The 23,687-nt window shown below is 55.7% G+C and overlaps 2 protein-coding genes across 3 annotated transcripts; one reads left to right on the forward strand and one right to left on the reverse strand.

The window, feature by feature from the left end:
- The first annotated feature begins 2,197 nt into the window (after positions 1–2,197).
- On the forward strand, positions 2,198–19,719 carry EHBP1L1 (EH domain binding protein 1 like 1). 2 transcript variants are annotated; one of them, XM_053561706.1, is made up of 19 exons: positions 2,198–2,575; positions 5,685–5,742; positions 5,943–6,038; positions 6,368–6,421; positions 6,514–6,692; positions 6,771–6,913; positions 7,442–7,513; positions 7,594–7,753; positions 7,938–10,101; positions 10,577–10,734; positions 10,820–10,868; positions 11,337–12,011; positions 17,912–17,981; positions 18,098–18,153; positions 18,253–18,376; positions 18,650–18,749; positions 18,930–19,003; positions 19,086–19,200; positions 19,323–19,719. In XM_053561706.1, the coding sequence occupies exons 1-19, from the start codon at positions 2,472–2,474 to the stop codon at positions 19,420–19,422; spliced, it is 4,551 nt and encodes a 1,516-aa protein (XP_053417681.1). In that variant the 5' UTR covers positions 2,198–2,471; the 3' UTR covers positions 19,423–19,719. The 2 variants fall into 2 exon arrangements, with proteins under 2 accessions (XP_053417681.1, XP_053417682.1); XM_053561707.1 differs by lacking the exon at positions 7,938–10,101 and having other exon boundaries at positions 2,200–2,575; positions 7,594–7,631.
- A 188-nt stretch (positions 19,720–19,907) lies between these two features.
- On the reverse strand, positions 19,908–22,901 carry KCNK7 (potassium two pore domain channel subfamily K member 7). The gene is given in 3 exon segments (XM_053561708.1): positions 19,908–20,242; positions 20,815–21,213; positions 22,568–22,901. Coding segments are annotated over 3 exon segments (924 nt in total). The 5' UTR covers positions 22,887–22,901; the 3' UTR covers positions 19,908–20,036.
- Between the last annotated feature and the right edge of the window lie 786 nt (positions 22,902–23,687).

Raw genomic sequence — 23,687 nt, forward strand, 5'->3', positions numbered from 1 at the left:
CTGCGTTGTTGTGTGTTCTGACTGCCTGGCTTCTGGAGCGGGAGTATAACGGCGTTTGGGGGAAGCGCGGTACCGCGCTCTGCCGGCAGATGGCACCCGAAACCCCAAGTGGAAGAGCGGCTCGGGGTGCAAATCTTCCTGCCTAGGGCGGGGTTGGGGAGCGTTCCAGGCTGGCCGAGCCTGGCTCCGCAGCTAGGTGACTGCGGTCGAGTCACTTCCCCTCTCAGGCCGTTGGCCTTGGAGTCCAACCCCCTTCCCAACTAGCTTTGGGCTTTCCCAGCGGGCCGAGAAGGAAGAAACCGTCGCCCATCTTGAAGATAGAAATTTTCCACCCAGGGTGGGGGCGGAGTTGGGGCAGCACAGGAAATGGGTGGGCGGGAGTCAGCGGACCAAGGGGCCCCTCGGCTGGAGAGGGGAAAGTCTTCGGGAAGGGCCTGGGTCTGGGAGCTAATGCCCTGGCGGGAGAGGAAAGAGAGGCAGAGGTAAAAAGGAGTAGGGGGGGTTGTCTCAGGAACCCGGGCTTTCCAGAGGCCAGACAAGCCCCGAAAGGAAGATGGAGACAGGGCCTTTATCCTCAGTGAAGAGCGATTGGGGGTCCAGACACCTCCAATTCCACACTTCCTCTCATACAAACCTTCCAGCTCTCCCCTCAGCACTTGGGGGGGGGGGAACCTTTACCGTTATATGTAAAAGGCTTTCTTTTACAAAGAAACCAAGACCACGGGCGGCGCCTGTGGCTCAGTGAGTAGGGCGCCGGCCCCATATGCCGAGGGTGGCGGGTTCAAACCCAGCCCTGGCCAAACTGCAACAAAAAAATAGCCGGGCATTGTGGCGGGCGCCTGTAGTCCCAGCTACTCGGGAGGCTGAGGCAAGAGAATCGAGTAAGCCCAAGACTTGGAGGTTGCTGTGAGCCGTGTGACGCCACGGCACTCTACCGAGGGTGGTACAGTGAGACTCTGTCTCTACAAAAAAAAAAAAAAAAACCAAGAGCACACCATTCGTGGTGTCAAGCTCACCAGAAGCCTACACATTCAGGGACAGTGGATATCGCGGCCCGCCCGCCGCAGCACACGCTACATCCCCACAACTTCCTGAGACGGAGAGGAGTGACCCGCGAAGTCGCATACTTAGGCGTAGGGCCGCTCACCCCCATACCCTAATGAACAGTTACTTACCACCTGTAGGCACAACCCAGCTGGCCCACCTGGCAGATCAGACGTCCTGCTCAAACCTAGTATTTATTAAGCACTGTGCTTCGGTCTATTTACAAACCTTACAGAGGAGCAGGAGAAAACCGATGAGTTGCCTCAGGGCATTTCTCTTAACAGGGCTTGACACCTGCAGATGCTCATTACCAAATGCCGGGCGGGAGAGTAGGCGATAAGGGCTTTTACAAAGCCGCTGACGCCCCGGGGCAGGCTTCCCAGGGCAGGGAGAGTAAACAAACACACACTCAGGCACACTTTCCCTGTCCATAGTAACGAATTCTCTTTAATAAGTGAGATTTGATAAAGTAGGTTAGGGTCTGTGCTAAATGATTTCCGAAGTTGCATAGTCTCAATGACTATAAAAGGTGGAGCAGTAATTATTCCCACTTAACAGATGTTGAAGCTGAGCTTCAGCGTGTTAGTACTTTCACCAAAGCCACACAGTTGGTTGGAAGTCAGGATTTGAACCTCCAACTACTTCTGGGAGGTTGGGATTATCCTCTCACTTGACAGCTGAGGAAGCCAGGTTGTGAGGGACCCGGGGAGTTGGTCCCTGACTCTGCTCCTTCCTGCTCTGGTTAAGATGTGGCTGACTGCACCCAAGAGTTGAGGACAGTTGGCTCTGGTTCAGATTCGCTGTATGACCCTGAACAAGTCCCCTTCCCTTTCTGGATCTCTGTTTTCCTTGCTGTGAAATGGGGCCATCAGGACATGTCTGCCAGGGGTAAGCAGGAAGGGAAGAGGCCGTGGCAGCGCTCTCTAGGGCGGCATCAAGTTGCCGGTTTCTCCTCTGGGCCACACGCCCCGCACCCGGCCCGCGCGTCTACACGGCCTAGGCGCTGTGGTCGGGCGTCACCCCTTCCACCATCGCCCACCCCCCAAGCCGCGCCTGGGTCTAGGCTCTAGGCCCCGGAAGCCTGGTCGCCCCGCCCACCCCATGCTCCTGCCCTGGCCCCCGCCCTGTGCCAGAGCCCCGCCCGCCTTCCGACGGGGGTGCGGCTCCAGGAAACCGCGCGCTTGGCGCTCGCGCTCCAGCCGCCCGACGCGCACCAGACGACCCCGTCGACTCAGCCAGACCACTCCGTGGGCCTCAGTGGCCCGCAGCGGGGAGAGTGGGCCCGAGTCCAAGCCTCAGACAACTTAGCAAGGACGGGGCGGGCGGTGCGGATTGGAGCTCCAGGAGCCATGGGCACACGGACTGGGCCAGCAGTAGCCGTCCAGAGGGAGCCCCGGGCCTGAGAAGAGGGCGACGAGGCTGGGGCCATGACCTCGGTGTGGAAGCGCTTGCAGCGCGTGGGCAAGCGGGCCGCCAAGTTCCAGTTTGTGGCCTGTTACCACGAGCTGGTGTTGGAGTGCACCAAGAAATGGTGAGTGGGAAGGAGGCCTGTGGGAGTCCCCCAGACTGGCTGGGACCCCATCTGGCCTTTTGAGCCTGAGAGAACCCATCCCCCACCCCAGCTTGGGCCCTGGTGTTCCAGGCACCCGAGACTTAGAAGTGTTCTTGCAACTGGTGGAACCCCTACAGTTGGGGGTACAGAAAGCCTTCCAAGCTGAGAATCTGTCTGTGCCCACATTTTTCTCAGCTGTGGTCAGAACTGGGGGAGGGAGGCCACATGTCTTCAGCCAGAGAGATTGATGGCTCAGGGTGGCATTGGAACAGGCAGCAAGTTCTGGGGTCTGCAGGTGGCTGAGCCTGGGGCAGAAACTTCCATGGACCTTAGCCCAGCTCAGAACAAAGATGTTGCCCCCTCCTCGGGCCCTCTAGTTGAGCCAGAAGAACCTCCCTAAATTCCCCTGCTGCTTCAGCCAGAGTGAGTGCTGGCAGGCTGGAGATGTCTCCACAATGTCCTTAAAAGGGGAAACTGAGTGCTGGGAGGAATGAGGGAGGTGGGAGCAGCTTAAAGGGGCCTGAAGGCCCAGATCTGAGAGAAAGGGGCCTGTGGAGGGCCGGGTGGCAAGTGAGGGGGCAATACATGAGAGGGTGCAGGCCCTGGCCCTGATTGCCAAAGGGTCCAGGGGCATCTCATTCACATGCCCCCACATGAAGCTGTCCAGGCCCCTGCGTCACACCCTAAATATATGTGCTTGCTGGTGTCAGCTTCCCTTGGCTGGATTAGGGCACAGCTGTGGGGGCCTTACCCGCCAAGCGGGGCTAAATTTAGGCTCCCCGGGGGAACGGATGGGGCAGGAAGGGACCATGGGGTCTGAGGGGTAGGAGTGACAGGAGGCTGGGGTGTCTTGGGCAGCCTGCAAGAGGGCCATTCACTCCATTCAGCAGGGACCCAAATAGGTCAGGGGCTAATAGGAGTAATGCACAGGGCTGGGACTTGAACTCTGGTCTCTGGCTTCTGCTGTAGCATCCTGGGTAATGTTAGGGGGACACTGGGCACAGTCCTGAGAGCAGGCTGAGGGTGCCAGCAGTGTCAGTGTGGCTGAGTCACAGGCAGCAGTGGGTAGGGCCTCCTGGGCTTCTTAGCTTAGAGCCCAGGCCAGGAAGCTGCCCCTGCCCAGGTCGCAGCTTCCCAGGAGGGTGTGCCCAGCCTGAGTCAGGCTGCCCAGCCAAGCCCCGCCCTCCCCCAGCACCCCCTGTCCGCTTCCCCTTTTTGGGAAGGCCCCTTGGCTACCCTTGGTCAGCTTTTGCCTCATTTTGGGGTTGGGAAAGAGAGCTTAGCTCTGTGCCAGAGGGCTCTAGGCTCAGCTGGATGACCTTGCTGGGCCCCAGCTTCTCTGGGCCTCAGCATCCTCAGGGGTTAACAGGAGAACCAGTTATCCTGGTTAATCCTCCAGAGGGGCAGTTGAATATGTTAGTGTGCTGCTGGGTACAGGCATGGAGGACTCTTGTGCTGCCCTTAGCCAGATTGTCGCAGTTGAACACTCTTCCCTAAAGGGACCTTGTCCCCCAGGCCCAGCCACATGTCAGCTCCATGTTTTGGAGTAGGCCTACACAGCCATCTCTCTCCTTTCACTTTGCCTCCCCACATCTCTTTCCTGTGTCTGACCTGGCTATGCTGTTCAACTTAGTTGTCACCTCCTGGAAGGCTTCCCGATTTGCCTCCTGATGAGGGATCAGAGGCCTCTTGGGCTCTATTGTCATCATCTCCCTGCAAAGCTATAGTCTAGGGCTCTGGGTTCAGGAAGGTGGGGCTGCCCACTGATCTTCCTTGAGGCCTGGGCCCAACAAAGAGCTGGGCATGGTGAGCTGAGGGATTGTCTAATGCAAGCTGACCCTCTACCTCTCTGACCTCATCTCCCACCCCTTTGCTTCTCCCTCTGATCTGTCTTCTCCCCCTAGTCTCAGACCCGTGGACTTGTTCCCTCCACATGGAACCCTTTTTCTCCAAACCTTCACATGACATATCTCTCCTCCACTTGTGTCTCTGCTCAGACACCAAACCTCAAGGAGACCCTAGAGCTCTGTCACATGACTCTGAAGTTAGCTTGTTGATTTTTCTTTTTTTGAGACAGATTCTCACTTTGCTGCCCTTGGTAGAGTGCCATGGTGTCATAGCTCACAACAACCTCAAACTCTTGGGTTCAAGCGATTCTCTTGCCTCATCCTCCCAAGTAGCTGAGACTACAGGCACCTGCCACAACACCTGACTGTTTTTAGACATGGGGGTCTCGCTCTGGCTCAGGCGGGTCTCGAGCTCGTGAGCTCAGGCAATCCACCTGCCTTGGCCTCCCAGCAGGGATTTATTTTCCTTCTTGACACTCAGCCCCATTTCTGTTGTCCTCAGCCCCAGAAGAGTCTTGCCTCTCTTTCTCCCTGCTTTGTCCCTAAAGCTGGAATGGGTTTACAGTGGACACTCCACAAATATGTATCAGTTAATGGGCTGCTTCTTTTTTTTTTTTCTGAGACAGAGTCTCACCATGTTGCCCTCTGTACAGTGCTGTGGTGTCACAGCTCGCAGCAACCTCAAACTCTCGGGCTTAAGTGATTCTCTAGCCTCAGCCTCCCAGGTAGCTGGGACTACAGGTGCCTGCCACAATGCCCAGCTATTTTTTTGGTTGTAGTTGTCATTGTTGTTTGGCAGCCCTGGGCTGGGTTCGAACCCGCCGGCCCCAGTGTATGTGGCTGGCGCCCTAGCCGCTGAGCTATAGGCGCCTAGCCAAATAATGGGCTTCTTTTATTCCTGGTCTTTGTCTCTGGGGGTGTAGGGTTGGGTATCTGTGTGCATGTGTGTGTGTGTCATTTCTTACAGAGTCCTTGCTGGGTCTCTGTCTCTCTTGCTGTCCGTCCTGATAGGAACTACTGCTGGCCCATGCTGTCTGGGCCTTTGCCCTTCTGCTCTGGCCCCACCCTGCCTCAGCAGCTCCACCCTGCACCTTGTGGCCCCAGATAAGGGGTTGCCCAGGCCCTCTTCTCGAGGGAGAGGGACATGGGCAGAAGGAAGACCCTGACAGAGTGAGAGGAGGAGACGATGGGGAGGCTGGGTAGGCCTGACTGAGCAGACTTTGCCGCCACTCCTTCCCCAGGCAGCCAGATAAGCTGGTGGTGGTGTGGACCCGGCGGAACCGACGTATCTGCTCTAAGGTGGGGGAGAATGGCAACTGGGGTCCAGGTTGGGATGGGGCTGGTGAGAGGGAGGTGGGGGGAAGGCTGGTGGGGGCTGGTAGGGAAGTGGAGCAAGGTTCAGGTTTGGATTAGAATCTATGGAGGGGAGAAGAAGATGGAGTCAAGGGCATAGAGGGGAGAGTTAAGATTGTGGGGAGGACTCAGACTACCCCTTATAGGCCCACAGCTGGCAGCCAGGCATCCAGAACCCATACCGGGGCACCGTGGTGTGGATAGTACCTGAGAATGTGGACATCTCTGTGACCCTATACAGGGTGAGTCTCCAGCCCTCCAGCATAGATGGGAATGGGTGGCAGTTGCAAGCCTGGGCAGCCACAGTATCACTGGATAGGTTATTCATCCAAATAGGAACAAATAGAGGAGTGAGAACAAGAATATGGGGACTACTCAGTAGTCCTACTGGTCTAAGGAGGTCTCCTTGGAGGAGGCAGTGTTTAGCCAACACATACAGATGAGAGACAGCTGGGGTCAGGGGCTGGGTGCTTCTTAGGAGGAGGAAAGAGCATATGTGAAGGCTCCCACCAAACCCCTGAGCCAGTGCCCCCCCAGCAGCACTGTACTCACTAGTTCCCCCTCTTCCCAGGACCCCCACGTGGACCAGTATGAGGCCAAAGAGTGGACATTTATTATTGAGAATGTGAGTGGCTGGGGTGGGCTGGGGCCTGGGGTCATTGGGGACCCTGAGGCAGTACTGATGCCCCTTCCCCTGGTCCCTCCCTGGACCCATAGGAGTCCAAGGGGCAGCGGAAGGTGCTGGCCACAGCTGAGGTGGACCTGGCCCGCCATGCAGGTCCCGTGCCTGCCCAAGTTCCACTGCGACTGCGGCTGAAGCCCAAGTCAGTGAAGGTGGTGCAGGCTGAGCTGAGCCTTACTCTCTCAGGGGTGCTGCTGCGGGAGGGCCGTGCCACGTGAGTGCCCACCTACCATTCTTGGCCCTGGTGTGCAGCCTCTGTCCTCAACCCTCATCTCTGACCTCTGATCCCCAGGGATGATGACATGCAGAGTCTTGCAAGCCTTATGAGTGTGAAGCCTAGTGATGTGGGCAACTTGGACGACTTTGCTGAGAGTGACGAAGATGAAGCTAATGGCCCAGGGCCCCCTGAAGCCTGGGCTAGAGTCCCCCAGCCAGGTGGGCTCACAGCCTGCCATGAATTGAGATTGCCAAAACCTGGGAAAGTGGAGGGTACCCGGGCTACAAGCCACTTGCTACTCTGGGTTAGGGCCAGCTTGTGCCCACCAGTGATGGAGCTCATTACTGTCTTGGCAGTTGAACCTTCCCAGAAACCCTGATTGTCCCAGCTGGTCCCTGTTCCTGTGCTGGCCTTGGGCCTTAGCTGAGTCATGTAGAATGGGTTCCCAATGGCTCCCTGTGCCCCTGCCCTCACCTCACCCTTGGGTGATACCAGCCCAGGCCTCAACCTGACCTGACACAGCTAGGTCAGAGTCTGGAGTGAGCTGCAAGCCAATCTCCCCATCCCTTACCATCCTGTCCTGGATCAGCTCTAGGCCTCCTCATCCCTCCCTTCTGCTTGGTGAGGCTTTTTCTCCTACACTGTTGTGGTGTTCTCTCTCTCTCTCTCCCTCCATGGATCTGTGGGCCTATCTCTTCTCCCTGGCCAGGCCTGGGCTGACTCTGCCCTTCCACCCCCCTTCCTAGTACCTTCTCGGGAGCTGAAGACACTTTGTGAAGAGGAGGAGAGCCGAATCCAACCTCAACCCCAGCAGGCAGGTGAGGCCCAGGCTGGGGTTGGGATGGGACTGGATCCCTGGAACCCAGGCCTCAGTACCCTTTTCTGCCTTACCCCCTAGCTGCCAGTCCTAATGCTGAGGATACCAGTCCAGCCCCTGTGAGTGCCCCTGTGCCTCCAGCCAGGGCCTCTCGGGGCCAGGGTTCAAAGCCAGCTACTGTAGCAGGGGGCCAGGTGGGGCCTGAGGCCCCAAGGCCCCCGGGAACCCCACCAGAGATGAGGTGAGCTTTAGAATGAACCCCACCCCTACCCCTGCCCACTGTTAGGAGTTACACTTCCCTCACGAACCTGCCTCTCCAGCACCTCAGGAATCTGAAGGGGGGTGGATGGAGATGAGAGCTGGGAATACAAGCCCCTCTATGCTTCCTCTGTCTTCAGGTCTGCCTCCTTCTTCTCTCTCCTCAGGTCTTCGAGGCAGCCAGGCCAAGACATGGCCCCCACTGAGGCTCCTCCGCTCCAGAAAGGCTCTGAAACCCCCTGGCCCCTAGTTCCTCAAGGGGAGGATGAAGTCCCTGAAGCCTCAGGGGCTCCCGCAGTAGGAGTGGGTTCTGCTAGGGAGACCCAGACCCAGGCAAATCTTCAGGAAGGGATGGAGGTCCATGGAGCTAGACTGGGCCCAAGCATTGAGGATGAAGTCTCCAGAGACTCTTTGGGAGAACAGAAACACACAGTTGAGGAGGGGGCCACTGGGAACAGGGCAGGAGTTAGTAGGATGGACATTGAGCATGGGTCAGGAGTTGGAGAGTTGAACACAAAGAGGCCAGGTGTCAGAGCAAGGGAGGCTGAACAGAGTTCAGAAGTTCATCAAGTAGATGCTAAGCAGAGGTCAAAAGTGAGGCATGTGAATGCTAAGGGACCAGCAGCTACGGGCATGTTGCCTGAGGCAATTTTCAGGGGGATTCCTGAGGCTCTTCCAAGGGGCTCTCAGTGGAGGATGGAAGTCAGGACCAGAGATGAGGCTCCTACAGGCCTCAGCCCATACCCAGCAGAGCCTACAGGACACTCTGAGCATCTTAGTGACCTCAAGGTGGCCAGGGACACTGTAGGCCAGGAGAGAGAGGATGCAGAAATGAGGGGCAGAGCCCCTAGTGTTGTGGGGACAGGCCTAGAGCAGGGCCTCTCTGTTGGAGCGACAAGCACCAGGCCCCAGGTGAGCAGATATCAGGAGACCCTCTCATCAGCTGCTCAGGAGGCAATGTCTAGGGATCTGGGGGTCTGGGAGGCAGAAGTTGGGGAGTCAAGCATCCTGAGAAAAGAGACTGAGGAGGCAAAGTTGGAGGTATTGCAGACCCAGGATAGAGAAGTGGGGGGATCAGGGTTCCCTGAGTTAGAGACTGGGACATTAGAAGCTGAGACACTGAGGCCCAAGGAGACAGATGCAACAAGGTCAGTGGTCCTGGAGTCAGAGGCAGCTGGGACAACAGAATCTGAGCTACCAGGGACCCAGGAAACAGAGGCACAGGGCTCAGGTATTCTGGGGATAAGAACTAGGATAACAGAGATTGAGATATTGGGGACCCAGGAAGTATCTAGGGGTTCTGAGATACTGAGGATAGATAATAAGTTAGCAGAATCTGAGATATTGGGGGCCCAAGAGACAGAATTGAGAGGATCCAGGGTACCAAAGACAGAGGCTGAAATACTGAGGACCCAGGATCTAGCAGCTGAGAGTTCAGGGCTCCCAGGGATAGAAGCTGAGATAGTAGGGACCCAGGAGACAGAGGTAGGGGATTCTGAGGTTCTAGGGACAGAGACTAGAATAGCAGAAACTGAGATACTGGGAACCCTGGGAAAAACTACTGGGGGTTCACAGGTCCCAGGGACAGAAGCTGAGATAGCAGAATCTAAGATATTAGGGGCCCAGGAAACAGAGATAGAGGGTTCAGAGGTTATAATGATAGAAACTGGGACAGCAGAAGCTGAGATGTCAGGGACCCAGAGGATAGCATCTGGGGATTTAGGGGTCCCAGGAATAGAATCTGAGATACTGGGGGCCCAGGAGACAGAGGTGGGGGATTCAGGGGTCTCAGGGATAGAGGCTGGAGTGGCAGAGGCTAAGGTACCGATGATTCAACAAACAGAAACTATAGTTTCAGAGACTGAGAAGACAAAAGCTAAAACTTCTGAAGTCCAGGAAGCAGAAACTAGAGTTAGGGGGTCTCTCAAATATGAGGCTTTAAGGGCCCTAGCCACTAACCCAAGAGTTTTAGGGTCCCAGGAGGCAGAGATTTCAGGAGTACGAGAACCAGAGACTAAAGTTTTAAGGGTCCAGGATGCAGAGGCTGGGGTTTGGAGCGTGTCAGAGACCAAATCTGGGGATTGGGGGGCCCAGGAATTAGAGGTAGAGATTTTAGGGCCTCTAGAGAATGAATCTGGTATTTTTGAGGCCTGGGAATTAGAGGCTGAGGTCTTGGGAAATGAGAAGGGGAAAGAAGCTGAGGGAAACCTCCCAGTGGCCAACCTGACTAAAACACAGGTGACCAGTGGGGCAGGGGCTGGGGTGCCCAGGCCCTCGGGGGCCTCTTCCCCAGAGAAGCCTGAAGAGGACAGGAGGCTGCCGAGCAGCCAGGTAGGGATGGGGGCCACTGAGGGCCCGGTCTGTTGCTTCCCACTAACCTGGAGCTGAGCAAACGGTAGCTCTGCATGGACCTACCTGGTCAACTGGGATGGGGTGGGGTGGGGGAGGTTCAGTTTGAAGAAGCCCCCTCATCCTCTCCTTTCTCAAGATGTCCTAGCTCTCCCACCCTATCTCCCCTGGGCCGCATGGAGCTGGACATCCATAAGCTGATTTTCTGGGCTGACTTTGAGGTGTGGCTGCTGGTGACCTCTAATCTTGCTGGGGGCTGCTGACCTTGTAGGTGACCTTGGCAGATAACCCTGGAGCTGGAAACCCTTTTGCCTGGCCCTGAGACTTAGCCAGTGTTCTGTGATGATCCCTGCAAACTCAGAGTTGGGACTGTTTTGTCCCAGGGCTAAGATTTCCCAAGGGGCATAGGGCTCAGGGGCCATGGACACATTCCCTAAGCCCACTCCTATGTCTCCAGGCACTACCTGCCCTGGTCAGCTCCAGCCAGTCCCTGCTGGAGTGGTGCCAGGAAGTTACTGCTGGCTACCGTGGCGTCCGCATCACCAACTTCACCACATCCTGGCGCAACGGCTTGGCCTTCTGTGCCATCCTACACCGATTCTACCCAGACAAGATGTGAGCTGCCAGAGGGATAGGGATGAATGGGGATGAATGGGGGAGGGTGGTGTGGACCCTGCCTCTGACACTGCTCTCTCTGCAGTGACTATGCCTCCCTCGATCCACTCAACATCAAGCAGAACAGCAAGCAGGTGAGGTGGGGAAGGAGCTACACCTGGAGGGAAACAGGGTCTAGAGTCAGGCTGTTGGTCTGAGATTTGGGTGACTGCAGGACCACAGCCCTAGCTTTTGGAATTTCTGATGCTTTTTACCCTTTTGGTTATTAAATTGTTTGTTCTCCTTGGTTTTGTTTTATTTTTTAAGACTTTTCTGCCCATAGCTCCCTGCCTCTCCACCCCCCCCCCCCGCCCCCATGGTTTTTCCAAAACCGCCCTTTGTAATGGGTTTTGTGTGTGTGTGTGTGGGGGGGGTGAGGATGGTGTTTAGTTGCTAAGCAACAACAGGGCGCTGATGCTAGATTTTCCTGGTGGGAAGGCGAAGACATTGCTAGGCAAACTTTGGTAACCAAGTCGCCGGAACCCCTAGCAGTTGGCCAGGTCCGGCTGCAGTGTTCCTGGGTACCACATGGTCCCCTCTAACCCTGAGCGCACCCTTCCTAGGCCTTCGATGGCTTCGCAGCCCTGGGAGTGTCGCGGCTGCTGGAGCCGGCGGACATGATGCTGCTGTCTGTGCCAGACAAGCTCATCGTCATGACGTATCTGTGCCAGATCCGCGCCTTCTGCACGGGGCAGGAGCTGCAGGTGGTGCAGCTGGAGGGCGGCGGCGGTGCCGGCACCTACCGCGTGGGAAGCGCCCAGCCCAGCCCGCCCGGTGACCTGGACTCCGGCGGCTTGGCGCTGCGGTTGCGCGAGCACGGGGCTGACGCGCCCAAGGAGCCCCAGGAAGCTGCGAACCGCGTGGACAGGGTGACCCTGGAGGCGGCCTCCAGGGGCGTGGGCGCTGGTCGGGTCTCCAAGGACGGCGGGGCAGAGGCCACACAGGAAGGGCGTTCCGCGGAGGCCCCGGCTGACAGCCCTGGAGCACGGGCGCCGGTACTCCGGGCGGAGGGACTAGTGAACGGGACGGGGGCGCAGGGCGGCGGGGGCAGCGTGAAGTTGAGACGGCCTTCAGTCAACGGGGAGGCTGGGCCGGTGCCTCCACCGCGTGCGCATGGCTCCTTCTCCCACGTGCGCGATGCTGATCTGCTGAAGAAGAGGCGCTCGCGGCTGCGGAACAGTAGCTCCTTTTCGGTGGACGACCAGGAGTCAGGAGCTGCGGGAGCCACGGGAGCTGCGGTGAGTGTCCCACCGGACCTTGACCGGGAGCCAGGCAGAGAAAGGGCGGGTCCTGAGGGGTCCTGAGAACATAGCTGGTGCCAGAGTAGTAGCTTCAGAGCTGCGAGACTCAGCTGGACTTTGTTTTCTTTCCTTCCTTCCTTTCTTCCTTCCTTTCTCTCTCTTTCCTCTCACTCTCTCTTTCTTTTCTCCCTCTTTCTTTCACAGTGTCTTACTTTGTCACCCTGGGTACAGTGCTGTGGCATTGCAGCTCATAGTAATCAAACTCTTGGGCTCAAGTGATTCTTTTGCCTCAGCCTCCCAAGTACCTGGGACTACACCCACCACAATGCCTGGTCAGTTTTAGAGATGGGGTCTTGCTCAGGCTGGTCTGGAACTCAGGAGCTCAAGGGATCCACCCACCTCAGCTTCCCAGAGTGCTAGGATACCAGGTGTCAGCCACCATGACCTGCCTTCTTTTTTTTTGCAGTTTTTGGCTGGGGCCGGGTTTGAACCTGCCACCCTTGGTATTTGGGGCCCGCGCCCTACTCCTTGAGCCACAGGCGCCACCCATAATCTGCCTTCTTACTAGGATCTTTAATCCCAGCTGGAAACCAGTTTCTTCTTTTCTTTTTTTTTTTTTTTTTTTTTGTAGAGACAGAGTCTCACTTTATGGCTCTCGGTAGAGTGCCGTGGCCTCACACAGCTCACAGCAACCTCCAACTCCTGGGCTTAAGCGATTCTCTTGCCTCAGCCTCCCGAGTAGCTGGGACTACAGGCGCCCGCCACAACGCCCGGCTATTTTTTGGTTGCAGTTTGGCCGGGGCCGGGTTTGAACCCGCCACCCTCGGTATATGGGGCCGGCGCCTTACCGACTGAGCCACAGGCGCCGCCCCAGTTTCTTCTTTTCTTATAACGGGAGGTGGGAAATGGGAGCCTCTGAGGGCCACTCTAGCCTGTGTAGTTCTCAGGTCAGTCTCCTAGAATATCACAACATTGTGCTGAAGGGGAGATGGTCCTAGAAAGAGCAGGGACTTACTCAAGGACTCACAGCCTCTGAAATCCAGGATGTGGGCTAAAGTCCAGGGGTTGTGCCAGTGCACCAGCTGCTTGTCTACAACAGCAGGGCCAACACTGCCAGGTCTCTCTAAGTCTCCAGTTGCCCAGGGATGACCCCCGAATTTGAGGAAAAGGAGGGACTACTACATTGGGAAAGCAGAAGCTACCATTTGAGCTAAGTTGATAAAATGACCAGGTTTTTCCCAGGTGAATAGTGGGGGCGGGAGGGGGGGTTTCAAGAGGAGGGAGCCACACAAACAAAAATGTGGCAGCAGGAAGGTTTAGGTCTCATTTAGAGCACTGGCAGTCATCCCCCTAAGGCCCAGAGGCTAAAGGGGGAGCAAGAGCCCTGAGTGCAGGTTCAGTGGTACAAGCATGGAGTCCGTGAATGAGAGGCAGAAAGGGCTCTGGAAGCACCCTCCCACAGGAGATATGATGGGCAGGACTCAGGAGGACACAGTCACCTGTGGCCTTTTGGCTTCTGGACACAGCCCTTTTGATATGTGTAAGTGACTCTTTACATTTTTTGTTGTTTTTTTTTGAGACAGCCTCACTATGTCACCCTCTGTAGAGTGCTATAGTGTAACAGCTTGCAGCAACCTCCAACTCCAGGGCTTAAGCAATTCTTTTGCCTCAGCCTCCCAAGTAGCTGGGACTACAGGCGCCCACCACAATGCCCAGCTATTTTTTGTTGTTGTAGTTATCATTATTGTTTAGCAGGCCTGGGCTGGGTTTGAACCCCTCAGCCCCAGTGTATGTGGCTAATGCCCTAACCACTGAACTACGGGCACCGAGCCAACTCTTTACATGTTAAGGGGAAGGCTCCAAACTATACCCTTCTGGGCCTAAGTTCTGGTCCTTCTAAGCCAGGCCCTCCCCTAACCCTTGTCTCATAGGAGATATCTGACCCTGGGGCTGGAGGAGATCTCTGGCCACTACCGTCACTTGTGCCCCATGTGTGCACTGGGAGGTTGTTGAGCCTGGCCCTGCCTTTGGGAGTTCTCAAAGTCCTGGATTAGGATAAGTTCAGGCACCTTGAAATTGGGTGGGCTTAGAAGGGCAGAGTGCTTTATGATGTAGCCTAGCAAGGCTTCCTGAGGGTGTGGAAAGAGGAATTTGGGTCAGACATGAGGAAGCATTGGAATGCCTATCAGGACTGATGCTGGCAAGCTCAATTGCTGCTGAAGTTGGGATTCTCTGCTCTCTTTCTGTGTGCCTGTCCAGCTCCCACAACCCCTCGTGGAATCCTTACACTGTGTGTGAAAGCTCTTGTGGATGGCAGACAAGGAAGAGGAGCTATGTGTTTCCCCAGATGACTTTTTTAGAGCTCTGTAACTGCTAGATCACTGGACTGAGATTTTTTTTTTCTTTTTGCAGTTTTTGGCCAGGGCTGGGTTTGAACCTGCCACCTCTGGTATATGGGGCCGGCACCCTACTCCTTTGAGCCACAGGCACTGCCCATTTTTTTTCTTTTTTAAGAGATAGCATCTCACTGTCACCCAGATTGGAGTGCAGTGGCATGATCATATCTCAATGTAACCTCAGATGCCTGGGCTCAAGCCATCCTCCTGCCTCAGCCTCCTGAGTAGCTGGGACCAAAGCCTTGGGCCACTATGTCCAGCTAATTTTTCTACTTTTGTAACACTGGGTCTTCCTGTGTTCCTCAGACTGATCTCAAACTCAAGACCTCAAGTGATCCTCCCACCTTGGCCTCCCAAAGTGGGATTGATTACATGTGTGAGCCACCACACCTGGCCAGGGCTGAGATTTCTTCCCATTTTATATACAAGGACCCAGAGGCCCAGTGGATGTGACTGGCCCAGTGACACATAGCAAGTTGGTGACCATGCTGGGGAACAAGCTCTTGGGTTAGACAACTCTAGGCCTACAACAGACCCTATATGAGCCTCATCTCTGACCTTTGGTTTCACCACCTGTAAATGGAGGATGGTAATCACAGGGCTTTTGGGAAAACTAAATGAGTCAGTACATGTGAAGTGCTTTCCAGGCCAGGCATGGTAACTCACACCTATAATCCCAGCACCCTAAGAGGCTGATGTGGGTGGATTGCTTGAGCTCAGGAGTTCAAGACCAGCCTGAGCAAGATGAGACCCCGTCTCTACTAAAAGTAGTAGGCTGGGTGAGGTGGCTCACGCCTATAATCCTAGGAAGGCCAAGGCAGTTGGATTGGTTGAGCTCAGGAGTTCGAGTCCAGCCTGAGCAAGAGCAAGCCGCCATCTCTAAAACTAGCTGGGCATTATATTGGGCACCTTTAGTCCCAGCTACTCAGGAGGCTGAGGCAAGAGAATCACTTGGGCAGTGCCCATATCTCAGTGGGTAGAGTGCCAGCCACATACACTGAGGCTGGCAGGTTCAAACCTGGCCAGGGCCAACTAAAACAACAACAACAACTGCAACTACAACAACAAAAATAGCCAGGCACTGTGGCAAGCACCTGTAGTCCCAGCTACTTGGAGGCTGAGGCAAGAAAATCACTTAAGCCCAGCCGGGCGTTGTGGTGGGCGCCTGTAGTCCCAGCTACACGGGAGGCTGAGGCAGGAGAATTGCTTAAGCCCAGGAGTTGGAGGTTGCTGTGAGCTGTGTGATGCCACGGCACTCTACCTAGGGCCATAAAGTGAAACTCTGTCTCTACAAAAAAAAAAAAAAAAAAAAAGAAAATCACTTAAGCCCAAGAGTTTGAGCTTGCTGTGAGCTGTGACACCACGGCACTGTACCGAGTGTGACATAGTGAGACTCTGTCTCAAGAAAAAAAAAAAGAGAATCACTTGAACCCAAGAGTTTGAGGTTTCCTTGAGCTATGACGCCACGGTACTCTACCAAGGGTGTCAAAGTGAGACTGTCTTAAAAAAAAAAAAAAAAGAAGATAAAATGTTTTCAGGGTGGCGCCTGTGGCTCAGTGGTTATGGTACCGGCCACATACAGCCGGACTGGCAGGTTTGAACCCAGCCTGGGCCAGCTAAACAACGATGACAACTGCAACAACAGCAACAAACTAGCCGGGCGTTGTGGCGGGCGCCTGCAGTCCCAGCTACTTGGGAGGCTGAGGCAAGAGAATCACTTAAGCCCAAGAGTTTGAAGTTGCTGTGAACTGTGACACCATGGCACTCTACCAAGGGTGACATAATGAGACTCTGTCTCAAAAAAAAAAAATTAATAAAGTGCTTTCCAGTGTCTGACACACACTTAGTAGATATTAGCTATTATTATTATTTTGAGACCGAGTCTCACTTTGTCGCCCTCAGTAGAGTGCTATGGCATCATAGCTCACAACAACCTCACTCTTGGCTCAAGTGATTCTCTTGCCTCAGCCTCCCAAGTAGCTGTGACTACAGGCAACTGCCACAGTGCCCGGCTATTTTTAAAGATGAGGTCTTGCTGTAGCTCAGGCTGGTCCTGAACTTGTGAACTCAGGCAATTCATCTGCCTTGGCCTCCCAGAGTGCTAGGATTACAGATGTAAGCCACTGCGCCGGCCATTAGCTGTTGTTATTAATCTGTATGCCCTGAGTGCATTTTCCAGGCCCAGCCCTATCTGAAGGGGCTACCTTGGGTCAGGGAAACACTTATGACCAACAGCTGTGTTGGAGTAGGGGGATGGGGGTTGGAGCTGTGATGGGGGAGGTGATGGGGCAGCATCTGCCCAGCCTGGTGACCAGGTGAGGCTTCAGGAGGCATGAAAGTCATAGAGGGAGGCAGGGTGTAGGAGCCCTAGGGGCCTCTGGAGAAGATGGGGTGGAGCTGGGTTTTGAAGGTCTAGTTGGTATTTTGGGTAGGCCAAGGTAGAGGCTCCTGCACCAAACTGAGGAAGCTGTTTTGGGAACTGAAAGTCCGTCACTGTGGCCAGAAGTGGCGTCTGGGGGAGGAGGTTAGGGCAGTGGGAAAGCTGAAGCTGGAGCTGCCAGCAGGCCTTGGCAGTGAGGTTGAGGCTGAAAAGGGGTGTAAAGAAAGTCATACTACCTGTGGGGGTATCAGGAAGGCCTCTTGGTTGTGGCTGAGAGGAGAGTCCCCAGGCAGGTGGATGGTAGCTGGTGAAGAAGCTGCCATTGAGCCAGGCCAGAGAGGATATCGCTTGAGCCAGGGATGTCCAGGGCTGCCCCACAGAGAGTTGCAAGTCAGGGGACAGTAGGGTGGCTCAAGCCTTTCTGCCCATCCTGTGACCCAGATGGGTAGCCAGAGCAGAAACAGTTAAGGGAGCCAGGTCACGCCAAAAGTTGTGAGGCCCCAGGGCTGACAGTTCCAGCAAGGGGAGCCACCCCTGCTCTTCCAAGCTAAAATTTGGAGGTCCAATCAACCTGTCTTGTTCTGAGTGTAAGTGTCCAGAAGTAGCTGGGTGTGGGAACTGATAAGGCAGGAGGGCACTCCCTTCTGGCCTGGAAGTGGAGGTGCTGACACAGCATCCTCTATGTCTGGAGCTGGGGCCGTGGCCCTGATGGAGATGCCAACACTGTGACAGAAGTCAGAGTGGCCTGATGTAGCTCTAAGGAGGAGAGGGTGAGAGGGGCAAAGAGAGGCACCGCCTACCCATCCTATGAAGCTGAAGTTATTAGGCAGTCCCAGGAAGGACTGGGAGGCTCAGAGAGTGGAAATGGGCAGGCCAGGCAGTCCCTGGGGGCCTGGGAGGGGGATGTGGCCAGTGCTCAAGGAGTCATTTTCCCTGGAAGGAGGGATGTGTGTGTGTGTATGTGTGTGGCAGGGTTCTGTGCATACAGGACTGAGAAGCAGGTGGTGTGGCAGGGTACAGGGTGGAGGACCCCTGCTTGCCTGTTTGTGAGGCTCTGGCTGGCCCCAGGCTGTGGCTACCAGGGAGTCCCTCCCAGCTCTCACTGGCCCTTTGTTCCTCAGGAAGGCCTAAGCCCTGACCCCAGCCCCACTCCTGGCCCGCTCACAGCCACAGCCTCTCAACAGACCCCTGGTGAGTAGTAATGGGGGTGGTGACCAGCTCAACTCAGACTGCTCACAAATCCTAGGACAGGGGACTTCCTAGGGGCAGGTGTCAGCTCAGGGTGTTAACTAGGTCTCTGTCTGCAGGTGGGAGTCCCCCATCGGAGGAGCCACCCCCAAGCCCAGGGGAGGAGGCTGGGCTGGTAAGGAAGGCTAGGTGGGAAGCAGCTGGTGGGTGAACACTTCGTAGGTAGGGCCTCGGCTGAGTTCACCCTGTTCCCTGTCCCTCTTTCTGCCCCCAGCAACGGTTCCAGGACACAAGTCAGTATGTATGTGCAGAGCTGCAGGCTCTGGAACAGGAGCAGAGCCAGATAGATGGGCGGGCAGCCTTGGTGGAGACGCAGCTGAGGAACCTCATGGAGTCAGGTAGGGCAGGCATTGGGGGCCCACTCCTCAACATGTACCCCTAGATCTACCCAGCCCTGCAGCTCTTCCTGACCTTGGGAGGAGCTGGGAGGAGGCACACCTGGGGTCAGCATTCCCATGTTGCAGCTGGACATGCTGAGGACCTGAAACAACTTGCTGGAAGCACACAGCTCTGGCTTCTGGAATGCCACCAGGGAGTAAGCCTCCTCCCTCAACCTCAGCTGCCTTGCTCTGACACTGGGGTCAGGAGGTTATTATCCCTGCCCAATTCAGGTGCCAACAAGCTGCAGGAGGAGGTGCTGATCCAAGAGTGGTTCACCCTGGTCAACAAAAAGAATGCTCTTATCCGAAGGCAGGACCAGCTGCAGCTGCTGTGAGTGCTGCCCCTTTCCCCACCTGGCCTACAAACTGGAGTATAGATATCTCTGAGGAGAGCCCTGTCCTTTATGGGAACTGATGGTGATGAGAAGGTGGAAAGGGGACCAGGGAGTGGCCGTAGCCCTGGCCACTCTCCCTGTCACCCTTTCCCTGACCTGGCACCCCCACTTGCCAGCATGGAGGAGCAGGACCTGGAGCGGAGGTTTGAGCTGCTGAGCAGAGAGCTGCGGGGCATGCTGGCCATTGAAGGTGGGAGATGGGGCCAGAGGGGTGGGAGGCAGTACAGAACTGGGACCAGCGCCTCCTGACCCTTAGCCACCTTCACCCTCAGACTGGCAGAAAACGGCCGCACAGCAGCACCGAGAGCAGCTCCTGCTGGAGGAGCTGGTGTCTCTGGTGAATCAGCGCGACGAGCTAGTCCGGGATCTGGACCACAAGGAACGAATGTGAGTGGGGCCGGTGGCGCTGGGAGCTGGGGACTGGCCTGGGGCGTGCTCCTAAAGGGGGCTCGGTCAGGCTGTGAGCTGGGCGTCGGCTGCTGCTGCTGACTCGAACCCGTTCCTCCCAGAGCCCTGGAGGAGGACGAGCGCCTGGAGCGCGGCCTGGAGCAGCGGCGCCGCAAGCTGAGCCGTCAGCTGAGCCGGCGCGAACGCTGCGCGCTGAGTTGAGGCCGCGCGGGTCTCGGGAGGTCCTGGCCTGCACCCCGGAGAACCGGGTGCGACGGATGGCGTGCACGCGGCCACTAGGGGGAGTCCCTTCCCGGGGCGGAGTGAGGCGGCCCCTTGGCCAGACCAGCGGAGAGGCCGGGCCGCCGCGCTGTATTTATTTGCTCGTAGGTGTGTGCGCGGCGGGCTAGGGGGCCCGGGAGCGCTGCGCGGAGTCCCTCTCCAATGGCAGGACTCGGAGACCGCCGTCTCCGCCCTCCTCTCCTTCCTGTACCTGTTCAATAAAGTCTGACGAGAATATGCCAGCGTCCGCCCTTTTTCTGCACAACCTGGGCCCTCAATGCACGGAAGAGGGTGGGACCGATAAGGTTGGCCCAGAGATCCTTAGCGGGGCTTTGCTGGCTTTCAAGGTCCCAGACCTAGCTGGGGCTGGAATGGCTGATGGCTGTGTCTTCGGAAAAAAACATGAAAACACAGTCGACGTTTTTGTCTATTTTATTAATACACAATTTCTTGAAGTTCTCATATCCACCCCTCCCCTGTCTCCAGATTCTTCCCAACCCACTCCTGGATGCTTCCTTCTTCCTGCTCCTCCACCTTAAAGGAGCTGACACCTGTCAGCAAGCTGGGACCTGTTCTGAGGCTAGGGCTGTGGGCGGCAGGGTGCTCAGAGCCAGCTCATCCTGGACCAGAATATCACCTTGGTCCTCAGCAGTCAAAGGGCCACTGCACCCGAAGAACTTCATCATGGCACGGACCTGTGGCAGCTCTGAGAAGGTCTCTATAGCCAGCAGCAGGGCCAGAAGCCCTAAGAGCAAGTAACCTGGGAAGAAGAGATTGCTTGGGCAGCTCTTTGGAGTGCTGATGATGTTCCCCCTACCTTCCAGCCTGGTGTGTCACCTTGTCACCTGGTGCCACTCACACCTGACACCAGGGCTCTTTGGACTACAACTCCTACACCACACTCTAGGAAGAGGTCCTCAAACTTTTTTTTTTTTTTAATTTGGCCGGGGCTGGGTTTGAACCCGCCACCTCTGGCATATGGGACCAGCACCCTAACCGCTGAGCCACAGGCACTGCCCATAGGTCCTCAAACTTTTTAAACAGGGGACCAGTTCACTGTCCCTCAGACTGTTGGAGGGCCGGACTATAGTTAAAAAAAAAACCAAAACTGTGAACAAATTCCTATGCACACTGCACATATCTCATTTTGAAGTAAAAAAACAAAACAGGAACAAATACAATCACTCCGCCACATGTGGCCTGCAGGCTGTAGTTTGAGGACCCCTGCTAGGGTCTCCATCTGTGAGGCTCAGACTCCAGGTGGTTTGTGTGACTTGTAGTCCAGGCCCTGCTTCCCTTCACCCTCACCCACTCTCAGGCAGCCACACTCACCGAGAAGTGCAAGCTGGCCAAGGTGATAAATTACTGGATGCAGGCCACGGCCATGGCTGGGCAGCAGATCCCCCAGGCCAATGGTGTTGAGTGAGCTGAAGCAGAAGTAGATGGCCTCCAGCAGGCTGCAGTCTTTCTATACACCCCACAGCACTAGTGCCGGCAGCAGCATGAAGATGCCAGCCACTAGCAGGTCCAGTCCAACTGCCTGCAGCAGCACAACACTGGTCGGTGCCAGCTGCCAATGTACTGCTACCCAGGCACCTGGGCGGCTGAGCACAGGTAGCAGGCAGTGGCGCAAGGAGGCCACAGGTGCTAGGGAGGCTGGCAGCCCCAAGGCCACATAGACCACACAGAAAGCCTTTCCGCCTGTGGATAGTGGGGCCATGTGGCCATAGCCTGGAGAAGATAAGAGAGTGAATGATGAGCTCTTGAATGGGCTGCTTGCTGGGGTCCCAACTTCCCCCAAATCCAGGCTGCCCTCTGGTGGCTGAAATTGCCTGAACTGTTTGAGCTCATATTGGGGCTCTACGCTTCCTTCTCTTGGAATCCCGTGAAAGTCCCTTAACATCTCTGGGCCCCTCTTCTCTTTACTGGAAAATGAACGTACTAAAGAAGACAGTCCCTCAGGCCTTTTGCAGCTGGGACAATTCAGGGTACTGCTGTTCTGCCCCAAGATATCCTGGTTCTGTAAAAGATTTCTCAGCTTGGGTCTTTCTAAGTACTTCCAAATATTTCCAAGTTCACAGCCAATGCAATGCCACTCGCTCTTTCATTCCCCAAATGTGTATCACATTATCCTGTGTGCCAGGTCTTGAGTCTTCCCAGGCCCAGCCCTTGGGTGGGGGAGGCAGGCAGGAAAATCAGTGGGGACACTTGATGGGAAGAGCTGCAAAGAGGCAGCATGCTGGCGAGAGGGCATTTGAGGCCAGAAGTGCATGTGCAGGGCAGGGTGAAGTGGGAGAGCAGGATGTCCTGAAGAGCAGAGTCAGTTAGTCCAGAGGCGGCAATGTCAAATGCCTATAGGAACCAGATGTGAGATAAGAGGGAGTGGTGGGGATTGGGGTATCCCGGAGAGTATGTGCTCTGCCCAAAGGGACAGGCCCTGCTCCACTCTAGGCAGTGTGTTGAGGGATTCTGGTTTAGTGTGAATAGGTTTCCTGATTTTCCAAAAAAAGTTGGAAATACAGACTTCAAAAAAATATTTAGATATTTTGTAGGTCCAAACAAAGAAAATCCCCCCAACCAGGGCTGTGATCCCATTGCTTTATTTCTCTGGGCTTATGCACATGCTGTTCTGTCTGCCAGGAATTCCTTTATCCCTTATCTCTGTGTTCTCTTGTCTTTACTAACATCTCCTCAGGACTTTCTCCCTCAGCAAGTCCTCACTTCACCCCCTGAGTCTGTGGTCCTAATCTGTGCTTCCCATGTTCCTTCCGTTTCCCTCTAAGAGTCTATCCCACTGTATTGTGATTCTTGCCTTGCCTCAGCCCTGTGGGATCTGGGCACCATTCCTGGCTCTCAAAGGGTGCCTGGGGGTGGGGATGGGGAGGCCACACCCCTCCTGGCAGCTGAAGTGGAGGCACCAGTTGGGGTGTGTTGATGTGAGGAGCCCCAGTCGTGATGTCAGGCCTGATAGGGCCCAGGCTCCATCTGGCACTTTGGGGCTGGGGAAGGGCTGCTGTATCCTCAGTGTTCCCAGGGAGTGATGGCCCCAGGAACCCCCTCCAACAGGGCTGCCTGGCAGCCTTACCCGTAGTGGTGAGGATGCTGGCAGTGAAGAGCAGGGCCGAGGGAAGATCCCAGTTCCTGTCCTTCGAGCTGTTGTCCAGGGTGGAGACCCCGTGGGTCTGGGCTTCCAGGGCAGCACCCAGCAGCTCCTTCAGTGCTCCAGGTGCCAGGCAGGCTGCATGTTTGGCCTGGAAGGTGGCCAGTTCAGCCCTGAGCTCACCCTGGAGTCTGAGTGCTGGGGGTCCCTCCAGGGCCTGGAGCACCACAGCCCCAACCCCCAGGGCCAGCAGGTGGACCACAACTAGGAGCCCATACCAGGCCCAGGGCCTTAGCCTGCCCATGGTGTGCCACCTGAGTCTGGGGTGCTATGTGAGATGGCTGCTGCACTGCAGGCGCCGGGGAGGGGCAGTTTGGGTGGGGCTGGGAGGAGGTGCTGCGTGGGCAGCTGGGACATAGTGGGCCAAGTATGAAGGGGAGGAAGGTGAGCTGGAGCACCTCTGCCAACTTCTGGGGCAACTGCATCTCAACTACAACTGGGAGATTGGGGTTGACACAGAGGAAGACTGCCATTAGGGTGCTGACAGGGCAGGGAGGTGAGGCCTAGACAGGGCCTCACACATATGAGGCCTCACACACGCTCACCTAGCACCCATAACCCATTCATTCACTTGACAGCTGTTTAGGTCCTGAGAACACTGGGGAAGATAGACACATGCTCCTTCCCTCCTGGTGTTCACACAGGAAACCTCTGTTATTAGCAAAGAAGCATTACAACTTCACAGTGTCATAAATTCCATGAAGGAGGGAGAGGGGAGGATGGGTGGAGGGACGGTAATGGTGCATCTTAGAAGGATACAGGTAAAACTTACTAAATGCATAATATAAGTGTCTGAACACAATAACTAAGAAAATGCCATGAAGGCTATGTTAACCAGTTAGATGAAAATATTTCAAATTGTATATAAAACCAGCACACTGTACCCCATGATTGCATTAATGTACACAGCTATGATTTAATTTAAAAAAATTCCATCAAGGAAACATATTGGGTAATGAGACTCCTGGGGGAAATGGTATCTTACTGGGAAATCTCCCTAAGGAGACGACACTTCAGGTGGGAAACAAGAAGAGACCAGTCCAGG

Source organism: Nycticebus coucang, chromosome 14, assembly GCF_027406575.1.
Source record: "Nycticebus coucang isolate mNycCou1 chromosome 14, mNycCou1.pri, whole genome shotgun sequence".
NCBI lineage: Eukaryota > Metazoa > Chordata > Mammalia > Primates > Lorisidae > Nycticebus > Nycticebus coucang.